Source organism: Nipponia nippon, unplaced genomic scaffold, assembly GCF_047370975.1.
Source record: "Nipponia nippon isolate SJK-2023a ecotype South Korea unplaced genomic scaffold, ASM4737097v1 scaffold_5, whole genome shotgun sequence".
Lineage (NCBI taxonomy): Eukaryota > Metazoa > Chordata > Aves > Pelecaniformes > Threskiornithidae > Nipponia > Nipponia nippon.
Window position 1 is genome coordinate 20,084,081 of NW_028262369.1, and position 17,474 is coordinate 20,101,554.

Sequence of the window (17,474 nt, forward strand, 5' to 3'; positions counted from 1 at the left end):
GCATTTCAGCAAGCGTTAAAAGAATTTCCAATTTTTTTAATAGTATTTCCACTGAAAAAAACAGAAATTGAACCATTTTTTTCTGCCTGCCAAGATACCGACTTTGATAGTAGGATCAAGTCATACGAAGTGGTTGATGCACACATGTTCAGCATGCAGGAGCTGTTGAGGGGTCTTGTCCTCAGAGGGGAGCCAGGAGACTGGTGTTAACAGCAGCTTTATGTAAAGGATGGCAAATAGCAGTGCTGCGTTGTAGGACCACAACATTTTTACAACACATCAAGGATAACAGCACTTAAAAGTATTTCAAAGGCCAGGCCAAAAAAAACCAAACCAACCAACCACAAACCTAAACACAAAACCAAAACCCATAACCAACTGAATGTGGTTCAGGTCTCTAGTAAAGCAAATATTGTGTTGCAATTCAAACCAGTTTATTGACCCCAGCAGGAAACCCTAATATCTCCATCTAAAAAGCTTACGTAAAGAAAAAAATAAAGATTTATCTGATGAAGCGTGAGGAACTACTACCATTGTTCTGATGGGCTGAACAAAAAAAAAAAGAGGTCGCTAAGTCGTAGAGATGCTGGTGCCCCCTCGTAAGTACCGCTTGTATCAGCTCTTTCGAAGACCGACCCAGCAAAGACGGCCAGAGGATAAAAGAAAGGGATAAAAGACCCGGACAGAGACGACAAGGCTGCACCCCACCTCCTCCGCCTCCAGGAACCGGCGGCTTCACCCTGCTACCACTGGCAGCCCGGCCGGGAGCGAGGCCTTCCCCGCTAGAGCTACCCGGCCTCACCCCGCCGCTGGAAAAGCCGCCGGCGCTGTCGGCCGTGCTGCGCGGCGTCTGCAGCAGCCCAAAGCTATAGCGGGGCGTCTGCTCCACTCGCCCGCCCAACCCCGACGTGGAAGAGCCGCGGCCCGTATAGGACTCGGAGGCGGCCGAGGCGGGCGTCCTCCCGCCCGCGTTGGCCTTACTGCTTTCTTTCAACATCGCCACCTCGCCCGGCACAGGCACCGTGCGAGGCTCAGGGACAACACCCAACCCGCCCGCACCGCCTCCGCCCAACATGGCGGCAACGGCGCGCTCCGCGCATGCGCCCGCCTCACAGCCGCGCCGCACCGACTGCCTCCTGAGGAGATGGCGGCAAGCGGCCCCGCGCCGCTCGCTCCCGCCCGCTGCCGAGACGGTGGCAGAGGGCCGCATCGCCCCCTCCCCCCCCGTGCCGAGATGGGGTTCTCTCGTTAAAGAAGAAAAAATTGTAAAGCTGCAGTTACTAGTATAGCTATAAATAATACAGTAGTAAACAGAGTTGCTGAGCATGCAACAAGTTTCACTATAAATATGCAATTACAGACAAGGTAATGCAGGAATGCAAAGAAATGATCTGCTATGCTCTTTACAACAGGAGTAAAGCATTTAAACATCATTTGTCCCACATTCATTCTTCATTCAGACTGTTTTAGCAGGAGCTTCACAGATGTCTTACCCCTGCTCAAGAGTTTGGATACCAAAAGATCCCAATAAAAACCATAAAGCCTGTTTATATCTGGAATTGTCTTAAATATATGTCCTTCTACATGTTTTAGAACACTGTAACGCTGCTTTGTATGTTAGCATGTAATATATCCCACTAAAACTGTTTCAGTTAACATTTTGACTAGACAACATCTTGTCTCTGTAAATTACACACCTGCATTAAGGTCACTCCAAACAAAAGCCAGCCTCTTTGCGGACAGTTGTAGTTTGATGGCTATTCAGCTTCACAACAGAAATTCTATCAGTTGCAGCTCCTCACTGCAGAACAGGCGCGTGCTCTCTCAGTGCTGAGCATCGTCAGTCAAACAGCTTTAAAATTTTAAGCGTCAGAAACTTCAGTTTCACTGCAAAGGGTGGAAGACAGCAGACGCCGAGTCCAGTTACTGCCGCTGTCCTGAATTTCAAGGCCTACGCTGAACTTCCCATGCGCATTCAAACTCCTGAAGCTGGTGTTAGACCTTCTCCTCTTCCTCTGACAGAAATCCAAGTGTATGGCAAGAAAAGCAGAAACAAAAGGAACATCCATCTTCCACGCTCCTTCTTTGCTTATGGTCACAAATCATAAGGCTGAATTCGCCTAACCAAGCTGTCTCAACAAAACTTTGGAATAAAGCACATACCTCTGGACTTGACCATGCTCTTAGAATGTAATAGAATGGCTGTTGATTTCCCCCGCATACACAGATTTTCTTTTAATAAACATATCTACAGACACACAATTTTATGCACGTGAATTATTCATTATTCTTTCGCAAATTCTCATACAGCATCTTGCAACATTTATTGCTGGGAATGTTAGCTACACTACAGTACTTCACATCAAGTACTAAGATAATGTCAGGATCTTTCCATATGAAGATTTCCATGGGAAAAAAAGTTATGAAAGTACAAATTTCTGAAAGCTTTTAATAAGAACCTGTAACTGAAGACTGAGAACAGTAGATTAATTACTGCAAAGTTTCTAACTACATAAGCTCGGGGGGGGGGGGGGGGGGGAACAAAACCAAAACAACCCACACTTATCAGTACTTTTAACAAAATAGAGGTAGACGGTACCAATGTACTCTGCACCAAAATGCCATAAGTCTTGACACAGACACTGGGCAACTAATATTTTTCACAGTACATTTAACAGAAAATGCGATTTTGTTTGCATAAGAAAAATTGTGATGACTCTCTTTCTACAAATACAATATTTTTAAAAAAACTGATGTAAGGAATGGAAGATTCTTAAGAAGTTTTTAGCTTGTGCACATACTCACCCTTTTTAAACCTATAATCTTGTAAGATCTTTACAAATCACAGCACTTAGGAAATGAAGTTGACCAGACCTTCTTCAGAGAAAAACTCCAGTAATATTAATAGGATTTCAACCTACAGTGAAATGTTCTACAGTGTCATGCAGTATCACCGACATATTAACTCCCAGGGTGTCTCAGTCCATACCAGACTAGAAATTCTGAAAGGCATTCTATTCTGTCTGCATAACGTGGAAAAAATGGCAACTTCCTATGTACTGAACAGCACTTCCTCAGATGAAAAGAAGTGGCACTTGCAAAGGTAGCCTGGAATGAGAAAAATTTATTCTAAAATTTTCTGTTTAACTTTACAGTTAGATAAAACCTGATCAGTGCTCTCACTCCCTCGCACTCAACACAAAACCTACTGTAACTTTTTTCCAAACCTTGAAAAATAAATGAATTCCAGGCTTTGACCAAAGAATTCATCAGGCAACTAGACAGCTAAAAAGAGCAGGGTTTTTACCTTATCTAAAAGCCTGTAGAGAAGGCTTAAAGAATTCATTAGAAATATCTGAGCATTCAAATACACATTCTCTCTTTGAAATTCTCTACAAGTAAATGTCTACCAAAAAGTTACTCTGTCCAGTTCTTTCTCACTCTCTACTAACATGAATAGGCTGGATAAAACTAACCACCTGGCTTTTAAAATCGTGTTTGAAACGACTTTAGACCTTCCTTAAGCATAAGTACAAAGATTATAATAGACTTCCTCCCCTTCATGATTACCTTTTAATGTATATTTCAACTGGAATACCATTCAGTCTCAGCCGGGGTGTGTGCAATGTAAATTAAGAGGCAATTTTAGGGCCTCTGTGAAGGCAAAGAGGGCTTCATCCTTCAGAAAACAAGTATTTTCCACAGCTAGTTTTATTCTCAATTACAGCATAATCGAGTGTTGGCAATTATTGTCTTAAAAGGTACGAAAGCAGGATTTCAACCCAGCAACAAATTTAGGATCTAGTCTATATTCAGTTACAAGTCACTGTCCTATAGAGAGCTTCTCTAGAATGCCTAATGTTAGCAAGTTTCACTATACATACTCAAGGTATGCTCTGTTTCAAACATCAGTGACATTTTGTCTATCTTTTACCACCAATAAATGAAGACATTTATATACTTAATGGAACCATAATTTTTGTTTTCACTGGTATCAATTACTATCAGAAGAAAAAGCTTGTTTCTCAGTGTATAAAAGTGATGGCAAAGATGAACAGGAAGAATTAAACACACAAGTGTGCGGCATTAAGTGCATGGCTTAAGTAGGGTTTTGTTTGGGTTTTTTTCCATATTCTTTTAAAGTGCTTTGTGTGATCCACCATCAAAAAATGCTTGTGTAAAGATGGATGCTAACATGGTTGATATGACACGAATACAAAAATTAAGCATTCGCACTATTGCTTTGACTTGAATATTCAAAAAAAAAAAAAAAGCAAAGGCCCATATATTTAGATACGGATTAGAAATGTTTCTACATCTCTTATATACAACCAAAGAACATGTTACACTCAGATTATTAGAACCAGCCTGTTCTGATACAGTTTACAAAGTGACAAAGCCCACAGTAAAGCTATTGCTTTACTTCCATCATGTAAACGCATCTCAAAGAAGAATATGCTAACAGTTTAGAGATGAGATGACTTAAATGAGTAAAACCAAAGCAACTGGGCATATCAGCCTTTTGTCTCTACAAGGCTTAGCTCACAAGCTCAGGCTGTACATTTATTCTTCGAAGGACATCTTCTGGCATACAAAAGACAGGATTGACAGCCTTAATGTGTTCTTCTCCTAATAAAGATAGTCCAGCAATTCCAAATAAGGTGTGAAATGGATCCACCTGGGAGAAGAAAGAAAGTTTGTGTCAGTTTCCAAAAGTCAATCAGCTTTTCATTTGTATGCAATGAAGCTTGTTTTTCCCTAGCAAGAGAACTGCAAATCTCCACGACTGAAGACGACAACACAACTCAGCAAACTTTCATTTGTGCTGATGTGTTGGCAGGCAAGACAATTTCCACAGCATGCAATTACAAGACTAGGATTTACTCAGAGATGCTTGTCGATTGTCTGCTGCTAAGATGATTTTCAACTCTGAATCTGACAGGAAGCACTCACGTGTCTCCATTAGCATGCAATGTCATAGGGTAGCAGAAGCAAAGGTAATAAAAATCTAAAAAATAAATTTGGTCATGTACAAGTACCACTTCCATAAATTCCCTATTTGCTCTTCAGTAACATTATAATGCTCTTTAATGTTCTCTGAATACAGAGCTGTGCTGTAAAATCTTGAGAGGGGAGCAGCAACCTACTGTGCTAAAAAACTGAAAGGAAAAAATACAAGGAAGAAAAAACCCAGAAGAGGCAGGAGCAGTTATTTGATATCCAAGTATTCCTTCACTGTATGAACCTTCCCTAAAAGCATGTATCACCACATAACTGCAATGGACTATGAAGTCTCATGACATAAGCATCTTACCAGTGGAGTTAATTAGCTATTCCACAAAATCCCATCCAAAAGTACCCGTGCTGTCTGGTATAGCCCGTTTGCATTAGTGGAACTTCCGATCTTATTACAAAGGTCCTATACTGCAGTGAACTAAGCTGAATACCATGTTATAGCCATATACAGGATCTCCAACCATTGATCACAGCCTAGTAGGTTCAAACTACACTAGCATAGCAAGTCTTGCTCCTCAATGGTTTGACAACCACATTACAGGTGTGGTCAAAGCTCAGACATATGTCTACTTGCTCTTTCTCAGGAGTATGCAGCCATTAGAGAAGGAGTAAAATAAATAAGTTTGTAGCAAAATAATAGTACAGTTTAGGAATGGCAAGACAGAATTTCCTTGTACAGATGGACAGGCCCAGAAGGGAAGATGGTCCCCAATGATAAGTGTGCAAATGAAGCTACAGATTCAACCTCTTGATGAACAGTAGGTATGTTCAGGGAAGCCCAGATTCCTAGAAGATCTATCTACTGCTATGTTGTCTGCTCCTTTCTGCAATTTTCTTTAAAGCAAATAAAAAAAAAGGAAAAACCTGCTGAATTAAAACTAAGAGCTAATAAGCACAGCTACTAAATTAAGTTATCGAGCACTAGCTGTTTGGAACTTAAAAAAAGATGACAGAACTGTCTCACTGTCAAGTGGTTCAAAACCTGAAATACAATCACAATGTCAAATCAAAAGACTAGAATCTAGAATTGATTAAAAAAAAGAAAAAAACAAACCAACAAACAAAAAAAACACACAAAAAAGCCAAAAAACAACAGGGTCTCTTAGGAATTCGTTTCTGCAGGAAGAAAGCAAAAACCTCTAGGCATCAACATTTCCGTGGCAGTGCCCACTTCAATAATGGATGACAGGTAAAAATAATATGAAATAACCGCAAACATAATATGCAAGAACTCTTCCAAAGGTGCCTGCATGAGATATAGATGAAAGGCTCTGCAAAGTTGCTCTTCTAGTCACTTTTTGATAGAAATAGCTCAAGTTTAATCTCAAAGCCAGAAAAGCATTAAGACTTTAAGTGTGAGGCTTTTCTTGGAGAATTCTGAAAAGAGAAGTCGTCTTTCTGTGGGCTCCTTAGAAATACAAAAACCTTCCCATTTTAAGAACACTAAAAAAACGACAGACCAAAGTAAAGATATTTCTCCCCCTCCCTCAAGCAGGAATAATGTATCAGCTTGCAAAGAAATAGAAAGCTACTTCAGTTTTTAATGTATTTGTGGAGAAAGGAGAAGACATGGTCAGCTGCAATAAAAACAGCTAAGACTTCCCTCAACTGCTGACAACTAAGCAGTCAAGTGTTCTATAGGAATTGCACTGAGGTCTCGTAATACTTTTATCTGTCCAGCACCCTTGAAAGATATGGACTTTATTTGCCATTTTAACTGGACAATCTCAATTATTTCCGCCTGAAACCAGAGAGAACAGACCAGCTAAACCATAATTGCTCTCTCAACCAAGCAGAAAATCCATACCACTAGCCTCTTCATAATGTTATCACAAAAGCTTCTTCCTCCCTAAGCTAGACAAATGCCAGTGAGAGGACTTATTCAGTGGCTGGGCTGGCAACAGAACAAAAGTTAGCATGTAAGGGTTCTTAATAAAAACTTACAACTCATTTAGATCAGGCAAAGCCACTAAGAGACTTAAGACACCTAACCTGCGCTGGACTCTAGCTTGCATATCATTTTACAAACCAAACCCCCAAAGAACCCACACATCCCAAAAAACTCACCACCAAACACAGTGTTTTTACAGAGATCTTTCAAGTGGTCTCATGAGAAACGATTTGTGTGGTGTTATGGGAAACAAACCAGAATTGCACGGAATGGCAACTGACTTCAGCGGGGGATACTACAGTTCAAGTGCAATGTAAAATACGTGCTCCCCAAGTAAGCCTTCGAAAACAATTCTACCCTGTTCTTTCCTTCAAAGTAAACTGCAGGCTCTGCAAAATGCTTACACCTGGATCACGAGTTGAGTTACACTCAAATGAGAAAATTTACTTTTTCAGTTGAAATTTTCAATTAAGTATATTTTATTTAGTAAAGGATTATTTACCATATCTCCTGGTCTGTCAGCAAATCCTCCAGTCTCCTCATCCTGGCAAGCCAAAATAAAGCACCGCAGTTTCTCTCTGTCAATCCAATGTAACCTACCAATCATCTTCAAAGATGCTAGCACCCACCATGAGTAACATACATCAGGTAACTGGCAAGCAGAGAAGCAGATTATTATTTGATTTTGTTTTAAACATGACGTTGCAAATTTTATTGCTGATTCTGCAAATTACTAGGTTTGTTGTCATAATACTGTTGCAGAGAGACAACACCTAAAGAGTTTTTGTGGTAAAAAAGAAGAAAGTGTCTTTTCAGAGGACTTCCCTTTTCCAGGAAGGGAAAGTCTCTTTTTCAAACCTCTTCCCTTCTTCAAGAAACAAACCCACAAGAATGTGATTTTGAAACAGCCTTCACCTTCTGTGGGAGAGGCTAATAAAGCATAGCGCCTTTTTCAGGAGTAAGTACAAAGAACTTCGTATCAACTAGTTTCATTTTCTTGAAAAAAAATCTGTTGGTTGGTTACCTATTTACCAGTGGAGATCATTCTAGGTTACACAATTTCCTTGTGTGATGCAGAACACTGTTACCCCCAGGATTTACAGCCAGTAAAACAATAACTTTTGTACAAATCCTACCAAAGAGGTCATTCCCAACGTCAGAAAATATTCAAGCCCTGATTTAACAGGATACTGGTTCAAGTGGTCAGCAAGACATACTTCAGTATGTGTACTTTCCTAAACTGAGCACTCAAAACTAAGCATAGCCAAGGACTGCATGACAAGCGTCAGTGACAAAATGAAGAATCAAATGAAGGCCTGACTTCTCCGAAAAGTTTACTAAATATTTCATAGAAGTCATGACATTTTCCAGAAGTACTTCAGCTTTAGAAAAAATAATCTCTATTGATGTTTGAACAAACAAAATAAGTCACCTAATACCTTCTCTGGTCGTCCGTTGAGACCTCCAGAAGGTAACTGACGTTCACAAAGCCACCAACCCAGCAAGTCAACGTTTATTTGATGCAACTGGTCTGTTATAGCCAGAAATCCTGTGCAACAATAGATCTAAAATTACAGACATAAATTTTTTGTGTATTTAAAAACTAAGTATAGTTTAGCAGACTAAATGCAGGAAGATCTCAAAGCAGGAATAGAGTCATGCAAACAGAATATAAAATAAGCACACATTTCAACTTTTAGTTTCAAATGAGTTTTACTTTTCCATTAGAAAAGTATGTTATTTTTACAGTTGCTTTTGTATAAAAGTACCAGTTACACAATGTTAATTATTGAACAGTAAGATTTTACTAATATAAGACACTAATGCAAGGTTTGGAAAAAGATCAGGCAGAGCCATACAGTTTTATTGTAAAAACACAGACTCTCAAGTCAGAGTACTCAAAATGATTTCTGTAGCCTGGACATGGCCTTTATGAAAATTCTGCATCCAGGCTATGGTTTGTTCTTGTATGTACCTCTTACCCTAAGGCTTGTGGAGAGCAAACTAAAGACCAAATAAATTCTCTAGCAGAAACAGGTTAACCCTGATCATTTAATTACCCTAGCAATCCCACATACATCTAGTCATGTCAGGCTAACTTTCAATGTGCCATGTAATGTATGTGCACTCATTAATCCCTGTTTATTTTTTCCTGGAAATAACATTTACAGTGCAACAGCATACTCTGGTCACATTTCATGCAGTCACTAAGAAAGTAGCCAAGCACAAATTGCAAGAAACCACAATATCAACTGAAGCCTGCTCATAATTGCCTTTTCCTAATAAAACACACTGCCAAAAAGACAACAAGAAAAACCCCCAACAAAAGCCAACAAAAGCACACATCAACAGGAATGTGCCTATCCAAGAATACTGCAAAATAAATGTGATATTCCCAGAAAACTTTTCAACTACTGTGCAGGTGAAGGAGTTGCCCTTCACAGCATTTTAATGAGTATGTGAATATGCACAACAGATCTAACCCTCCCAGGAAATGCCAGCTGCAAACAGAGTGGGTTTAATCTGACTTCCTTGAACACTAGAACAATGTCCAGCCATTTAGACCATATGGGCAATGATACTGTAGATAAAACTCACAAGATAAGGTACATGTACCAGGTTTAAATTTTTTTTCCTGATTTAAAAAAAAGGGGGGGGGGGGCGGGGAGAAAAAAACCAACACTCTTTCTCAGCAAAATACCTCTAGCATTTTCATGTGCTGAGGTGAATCCTGGCGATGGCATTGCTCACCATAATTATGCAAAATAAATAGGTGATTCCAACAGCATTAAAATATTTTATTAAAAGTTGATTTATATTAATACATTCAGGTTAAGTGCAATAATCCCCTCCATGAAAAAATAAAAATAGGAAAGGTAGTTTTAATGTAAATTTTCTGCTGGAAGAAGTCCTTGAGATTCTCTTCCTTAAGAGATCCCTTAATTTGTTCCAATTATACTACAGCATTCTCTTCTCAATTAGATTTTACTGAGCATTTTTCAGAATTCATGGTCACTAGTAAAGCACTCTTTACTGCCTACAACAAAACATTATAAATGTTCCCACGCCTGAGTTAAGCATCTCATCTTAAAACTTACTTTCCTCAAAAAATTAAGCAAGCCTCCCCTTGAGAAGGTTCATGCCTCACTTTTGAGTTCATCAGCTGATAAATATCAAACATATTATACAATTGACCTCTACGTTTCATTATGATTTGTAGCAGGCACAGTGATAGATCTTGATTCTCTGAAAATCCTCATGCTAACTATTCGAACATCACTATGTGAAGACTGAAATACAGTCCTAGAAGTTGTTCCCTTATGATTTTTTAATGATTTATCTACCTCTTTGTTCATTTATTTTAACTAAGCTACTAGGATCAGGCATTTGGGAAACAAGCAAGGTACATCAATTGACATCACTGATACATGTTGTAAAGAAACATTTATAGGCAGTAGGTGATACTTGCTAATTTAAAACATTTCCATATAAAGAAAAACTCACCTGTCCTGCATGTGATTCGGAACCTGGTCTACAACCAAATCCTCCATCGAAGTTCATACAGGACAAAACAAATTCTACTGCTTTCCCCACATCAATAGCATCCAGCTTTCCCTGCAAGTCAGAAAAGCAACTAATGCACTTCATATTCTACCAAGCTCATTAACTACAGAAACTTCAGCAGTACCAAAGAGAAGATTCTGTACTTGCACAAGTAATGATTTAGGACTTACCAGAAGTGCAAGAGTTGCTGCAGCACAGAAGGAGAACCTTGTATCTATTTCTCCTAGAATGTGCAGGGTAGGGAATAAAATAAGAGCATTTTTATTAACAGCAACAAAAATACATTTAAATCACCACTGAAAATATGGAACAAAATGTTAAAAAACTAGGTTTTACATTGAACAACAAAAATCAGCCAAAAACTGCTCCCGTACTGTTTCCTTTTCCATCTCATGGATTATTTCCTCAGTAATTGAGAAAGTGTACATTACAACTCAAGTCATCTGTATGTTTACTGCACATAAAAGCGAACAACTCATTTTGAGCTGGTGTATAGTCAGATACATATCCAAATCAATTCAACTAGTAGTAATTTACAAATAACTACATAATTTTAGAGTTTATCTCTAGTGTGCTCCTAGACAATTGCAGAGCAGCAGACTCAAAAATACTCGGACACAACTCTTCATCTGCCTTAAATCTGGGCAGAGTAGAAGCCATTTTTGCTTTTAGAAGAAGACTGATGAAAGTTGCAAGTTTTCTTTTGCATACTTATACCTGGAAGCTAAACCAAAAACACGACACCTATAGCAGAATGATTACTTGGCAAGTCCATACCAATATAACTCCCCTAGCACAAACTCCAAGCAATTGATACTTGAAGTCAAAATTTAAAATTGAACCCAGGCGCAAACATTCCTTTTTTTGGTCAAACTGATGCAAGACACTTCTTCTGAAGATATCCACAAACTGAAGTATGTAACACACACACGTGTTGTTCTGTACTACATCAGGTATCACGCTCCTTCAGTTGCACTCCGACTGCCTTTCAGAAATAACATAAATCCATCGTGCATTCAGTATGTTTGTTTCAATGTTTTAACAAAAGGATGCAGCAAACTACGAACCATTTTAACACATAGCATAACAGCTACCTTTACAGTAGCATACACATACTGCCATGATCTTGACTGCTGAATTTTACCAGAACAATAACATGAGTGATATGCAATAGACTTTATTAAAATTTAAGTGTTCCATAGGGATAAGTATTTTTAGAGTGACTAAATATTTATGCTACAGCTTAAAAATAACATCTTTGTTCTTAAAGAATTTATGTGCAGAAACAAAATCAGTATTAACAGAAGTTCATGAGTACAAAACCAGTTTTTCTCATTCTCATGTAGTGAAAGATCCTTTCACAGCTGACATGGATAAAGATCATAACTGACTGCCATTAAATAGCAAGCATAAAACTCTCCTTATGGAACAGTGTATCTAGTATATCGAAGTACTGTCAAGTTACAAATCCTCACAGGTTTTCTTCTTTAAGAGCTGGACAATTTATTTTTAATACAAGAATGGAACTGAAGTTTAGAATATTTATGAAAGGAATGAAACACAACTCTGCCCTTCAGAAAACCTCCTTTTTCATAACTCAGGAAATAAAAGTGTTCACATACAATACATAAGAAAAAAGACCATCCAAGAAAACTTAAGTTCACAGACCTACAAGTCAACCTAGTCACTAAATTTTAAAGATCTAAAAGTTACCCCATTTGTCTCCAGCAAATGATCCATCTTCTTTTTGCAAGTTCTGTATATATTCAACAATTTTATCTACATCAACAACATGGAGACTATCATATAAGATAAGAATCTGGAAAAAAAAAAGACACAGTAACAATCAAAGAGAGACAAAAATTTTTAAAATTTATTTATTTAAAAAAAAATCCTAGATTTATAAAAGACTTTATTGAATTGACTGTGAATACTATTTGCTAAGGTTTATTAAAATAAAATTTCATTCACTGCAGTTCATCTCTCTAAAACCTTTAAGAAATTCTCAAATTAAAATATAGGCAATTCAAGCTGAACTCTTTCATGCTTCGTTACATTCCAACTTCTAGCTCTTCTTTCAAAAGCATAATCGGATTTATTTGTTTTTATGTTAGCATTATGTAGAAGAGATTTGATTATGGTTATTTTTGTAATGGAATAATGACATCCTAGCCTTACAAATTTGTAGTTTGTTCACTGCTGCTACTTGAATATGTGCAAGTGTAAGTTAAGCAGCTAGTTACTAATACCACTTACAGTCCAAGCCTGTCAGCAACGACTAGTTTCAAATTATAAGATTTTTATTTACATTCAATTTGAAAATATAATGAGTAGAACCAAACTGCAATAATTTAAGAAAAAGTATGAAGAATATGATTAGACATAAACTGTACAGTCAATATATTCTGGAAGAAAAATAAATGTCATAGTAGGGAATACAAAGTTTTCTGAGCTAGCACTGATTTGAGCCAGTAAACCCATATGACACAATGTCATGTGAAAACAACAATACTGTTTCTGAGCCCCAGCTGGCTTCATGTTTTTACTCCTAACTTGCAAAATCTGTAAAGAGAGTAATTAAGAATTTATTATAAATAGCATAATAGAAGGAACAGTTGAAACTAAGCAATATTATAGTGCCAATCCTGAAAACTACCAACAACTATGACTTTGAACACCTAGAGGTAGCTGGAATCTTCCAACTGTTAGATAAAATTTAAGTCTTATGGAAATGCAAAAAAGAATGTATAACTTCAACAGAAAATACATAATCATAGCATGCTCCTTAAAAGGCAAATCTGAACACATTACTATTAATTATGGCTAAAGGAAGATGTGCCATGACCCTTTAAACATTCTGGATATGTAGATAGGACTAAACGGTGTTTGTTCACTAAGAACACGCATGCTCATTAAGACATGCTGGTTAAGTTTACCCCAAAAATTTTACATCAGCACTTGCTAATGCTTTTCAACTTCACCCATCTAGAGCTGCATTCAGTTAACATGAAAATAACATAAAGTATTTATTTAAGAACGAACATCTCTAATATGTAAAAGTAAACAACCTCAAGTTGTACCCCCTTCCCCTTATACTGGATTAGAATTTGTGAAAGGAGTTTAATCGGACAATTTGGAAAAGCTCAAATGTCATAGCCTAAAGAAACTTTAGCTTCCTGGTTCTCAGAGTACTCAGAGTAATTCGAGAGCTAAAGTGGTGATAAGTATCAACTTTAGAGCAGGTAATACATGCCAACACTCATCACTGACCCAAGAAAACAGCATTCTTCTGTCCTACCTAAGGGTTTCAAATCCAACACCTTAAATCCAACACACTTTCTTCCTAAAACAGGATGCTATCTTATTTATTTGTAACACCATTTAAGTATTTCTTCCATATGATTGGACTAGAGATACATTATGCAAGCAACCAAGCAATCGTTTAGAAGCATTTGAGCCTTCTCAGTATTTTTTTTCCACAACAGTTGCGTGAGAAGGAAACACGAAAAAAAAAAGGGGGGGGGGGGGGGGGGGGGACGACACGACCCAAGAGATAGCAAGAAATTAAATCTATAATGGAGATCGTTATGGTGAAAAAATAAGATTGAGAATTACTTTTTCTCAGGGGAAGAGTACACACCAAATAAATAAAATGCTCAACAGACTGGTATAATTTTTAAGTTATACACAAAAAAAAAGCAGATTTGAGGAACACAACAAGAACTGGCTACTACAATGTTTCTTTTGTACAGTGATAAAGTGCAAACACACTACATGTAATTATACATATTATATAAATATTACATAATTATTTACTAATATATTATAATATATAACAATCATAATATATAGTAATACATACATTAAAAAATAAAATCCAAAACTTTCTGGTCATACATATCTTATTCAGGTCATACATATCTTTCACCTCAATGTACACTAAGAAGAATTTATAAAATCCAAAATTATCTACAAAAAACTCCAGTAAAACCTGCAGCTAAGAAGTATTTCAAGACGACTGTTACAACATTTATCAAGAATGCAGTCACCATTAAATGATCACTAAAAGCATAACGTTCTGAAATCTGACAAATTTTTAGGAAATAATACAGCTAAATTCTAAGGTTTTGTCCATTGGCATCCAACAGTACCTGGCCTGTAAAACTGCAATCACCAAAATCATGAATTATAAATGTTTTTTTCTAAAATTACCCTGTTACATTTACCTGGACAGCACTGAGGGTATACAGAAGATGAGGATCGTGACCTATGCTGGCACTTATTCCACCACATTCATGTTGACATGATTTGATGAATGCCAGAATTTCTTCTTTGTTCATTCGGTGCAGCTGCCCCATCAGATCCATTGCTGTCAGCCCCCAGTAAACACCACTCATCCTCAAATACTCCGACATACAGTATTCCTAAGTAGTGCATTATTTTAGTTCTTAATCAGGTAAGCACATCATCAATATAGAGCAATGCAAATACATTAGTTAACATTTACAAATGGTTTGTAATATGTCAACCGTCTTCCATCACATTAACAACTTACTACGTATCAGCCACTCACAAATCTTCTGTACATCATGCATGTGTGCATGTACACGTGCATACATACATGCGCATGTATCTATCTACACATACTACATTCCCTTCCTCCCTTGTATTTTCTAGTTCAGAAGTATCAAGCTCAATGTCAAGTTAAACACGTACAAGTAGTTAGGCACCAATTCACTTCAGATCATCAGTTATTATCTTGGCATCCAAACTACCACTCGAATTACCGCCTCAATTAGTCTCAAAAATAACAAGTCTAACATTTAATGAAACTTACTTCCAAGTGCCAAAACTGTCACAATCTAAAGCTGCACTCGGAAGTGAAATCTCGTATTTAATTCTCTTACATTGATTACCTCACCTGCACTACCCATAAACATTATTTTCTACATGCAGTACTTTTTAAGCACAAGAACAACAATCATAAGCAATAATGCTTAGAGTTCTTTTGTGGAAAGTAAAGATAACTGCAACTTTTCTTCAGATATAAGCCATTATTGACATTTTTCACCTGCTGGAACTGGACTCCTATTGTTCTGGGCTACATCTGATAATCTATGACTATAAAACTATGCTAGTTAAAGTGTTTATCAAACCTAGTAAGCACAAAACAGTGCTGTGGTGAAATTCAGTATGTTGTCCCACCAAAAGAGCAAAGTGTAAATGCAGCTATAATCCTTGTGCATTCTAGTGGATGAAGAAGCAACAAATAGTTTGTTTCCCAGGTCTCAGAGTAATTCTAGAGCTAAACTGATAATCTTCAAATTTAAACTCAGATAATACATGCCAAAACTCATCACAGACCTAGAGAAATTAACAAAGACATCTTTCTTTCATACTTTGGGTTGCAGGGCAAGAAACAATTAGCTTGTAAGCACGTAACCCTTAACTCTGAGCAAGCAAATAAGGGTTATTATTACTGTTAATAAAACTACAGCTGTACTGAAACAAATTGATACATACATAATCATCTTTCTTTGTTCCATACAAAGCTATATAGTCTGCATGTTTCTCCGAAAGCAATGTGCTTGGGGCATCAGGTTTTATTATAACATCCTTTTGCGGTGTCCCCTGTGAAAAGTACCAACAAAACGTCAGTTGTCATGTCAGTTCAAGAGGTTTTAGGACTTAGGTATAATTTAGTCAACACTAGTAGCAGTAACTGATTGTCTGGAAACAGGCATCTGTCTATCTATTTTCAACACGGGGCAGATTTCATATCTCACATTGTCCCTTTTCAGCTTGCTACATCCTTCCCAGGGAAAGGCTGCCAACAAAATCTTTCAATAAAGCTGAGAAAAATCACCAATTCGTCAGAAATAAACGGAAAAACCGGAGGAAGGAGCCCTTCCCCGCGGGCGCAGAGGACGCCGCGCCCCTCACCGCAAAGGCCGCGGCCCCGCCCGGGCCCAGGCCCCGGCTCCGCGGCCCCACAGCCCCGGGCTGCCGCACAGCCTCGCCTCGCCGCGGGCCCGCCGTCCCGCCACCGCCAGGCCCGGGCGGGCGGCAGGGACGCTCCCGGGTCCGCTCTGGAACCGGAGTGGCGAGTGACACCCGCGTCGCCACCAGGGCCACCACGGCCTCCCGAGCAGAGCTGCGCGGCTGGAGACCTGCGCGTCGCCCCGAAGGCGAAGGCGCGGGCTCTGCCGGCCCGCGGGGCCGGGGCCTTTCCCCGGCGCGCCGAGCGCTACCCACCATGTTCGCCGCCTGCACCGGAAGGAGCGTCCTGCTGCGGGGCGGAGCAAGCAGTGGCGGCCGGCAGGGCCCCGCTAGAGCTGCCCGCCAGCCGCCCGAGCGGGCGGTGGGTGGCTCCCATCGCGGACGGTGGGGCAGCGCCGAGCCGAGGAGCCGCCGCCCTCCTGGGGCGGGGGGCGTCGTTCAGTTCCGCGCCTCTCCCGAGGCCTGGAGCGGGGCCGCCCCCGAGGCCCTGCTGCTGGGCCGGGGCCGCAGGGCGCCCGGGGAGCCGCGGCGGGGACTCCCCTCGAGCCCTCTGTGTTACACGAAGACGTTCAGGCTTGCCACAACTAAAGGTTATCTTACAACAGGTGAGGGAGTAAATTTAAAGTATACTAACTCCAACTGTGCACTTTGCTGCATCCCAGCAAACAGGACAGCGTTTAGAAATAGCTTCAGTTTCCTTCTGTTACCTCAGTTCTACGGAAAAGTAAATCCAAGAATTTAGTCACAGAGCAGGTAAGGCTAACTGGCCTTTTGTTCAAAAAACCCCCCTTTGCTTCCTAATTGAAACTGTCTAAGGGTGATTATGCTATTGATTACCAGCACTTGATGCTGGCACGTGTCCCCCATAGAACCATACCAGGCAGGAACACCATTTTGATTCTATACAAGAAATATTCTGTATAATGCTGGCTTGCATAGAACAGTCAAAAGTAAGGTCTATTTTTTGCATATATCAAATACTTATCAAGGCTGTTGCATAATT

General features: G+C 39.2%; 2 protein-coding genes and 2 non-coding genes across 5 annotated transcripts in view; all 4 read right to left on the bottom strand.

Annotated features, from left to right (window-relative positions):
- Positions 1-3,557, bottom strand: part of MSH4 (mutS homolog 4) — a 32,754-nt gene extending 29,197 nt beyond the window's left edge. For both annotated transcript variants that reach the window (XM_087733901.1, XM_087733902.1), the window contains exon 1: positions 709-3,557. In XM_087733901.1, coding sequence (XP_087590027.1) covers positions 709-1,327 — 619 coding nt within the window. In that variant the 5' untranslated portion in view covers positions 1,328-3,557. The remainder of the gene's footprint in view (positions 1-708) is intronic.
- A 136-nt stretch (positions 3,558-3,693) lies between these two features.
- Positions 3,694-16,729, bottom strand: RABGGTB (Rab geranylgeranyltransferase subunit beta). Its single transcript, XM_087734851.1, has 9 exons — positions 16,415-16,729; positions 15,995-16,102; positions 14,698-14,895; positions 12,185-12,290; positions 10,642-10,694; positions 10,412-10,522; positions 8,347-8,472; positions 7,410-7,559; positions 3,694-4,678 (listed from the first exon to the last, which is right to left on the bottom strand). Exons 1-9 carry the CDS (start codon positions 16,727-16,729, stop codon positions 4,538-4,540), a joined length of 1,308 nt encoding a protein of 435 aa, XP_087590977.1. The 3' UTR covers positions 3,694-4,537.
- LOC148052076 (small nucleolar RNA SNORD45) lies at positions 13,658-13,742 on the bottom strand. Its single transcript, XR_015699367.1, has one exon. It is a non-coding gene; the product is annotated as a small nucleolar RNA SNORD45 (small nucleolar RNA).
- LOC148052077 (small nucleolar RNA SNORD45) lies at positions 15,754-15,836 on the bottom strand. Its single transcript, XR_015699366.1, has one exon. It is a non-coding gene; the product is annotated as a small nucleolar RNA SNORD45 (small nucleolar RNA).
- Positions 16,730-17,474: the final 745 nt, after the last annotated feature.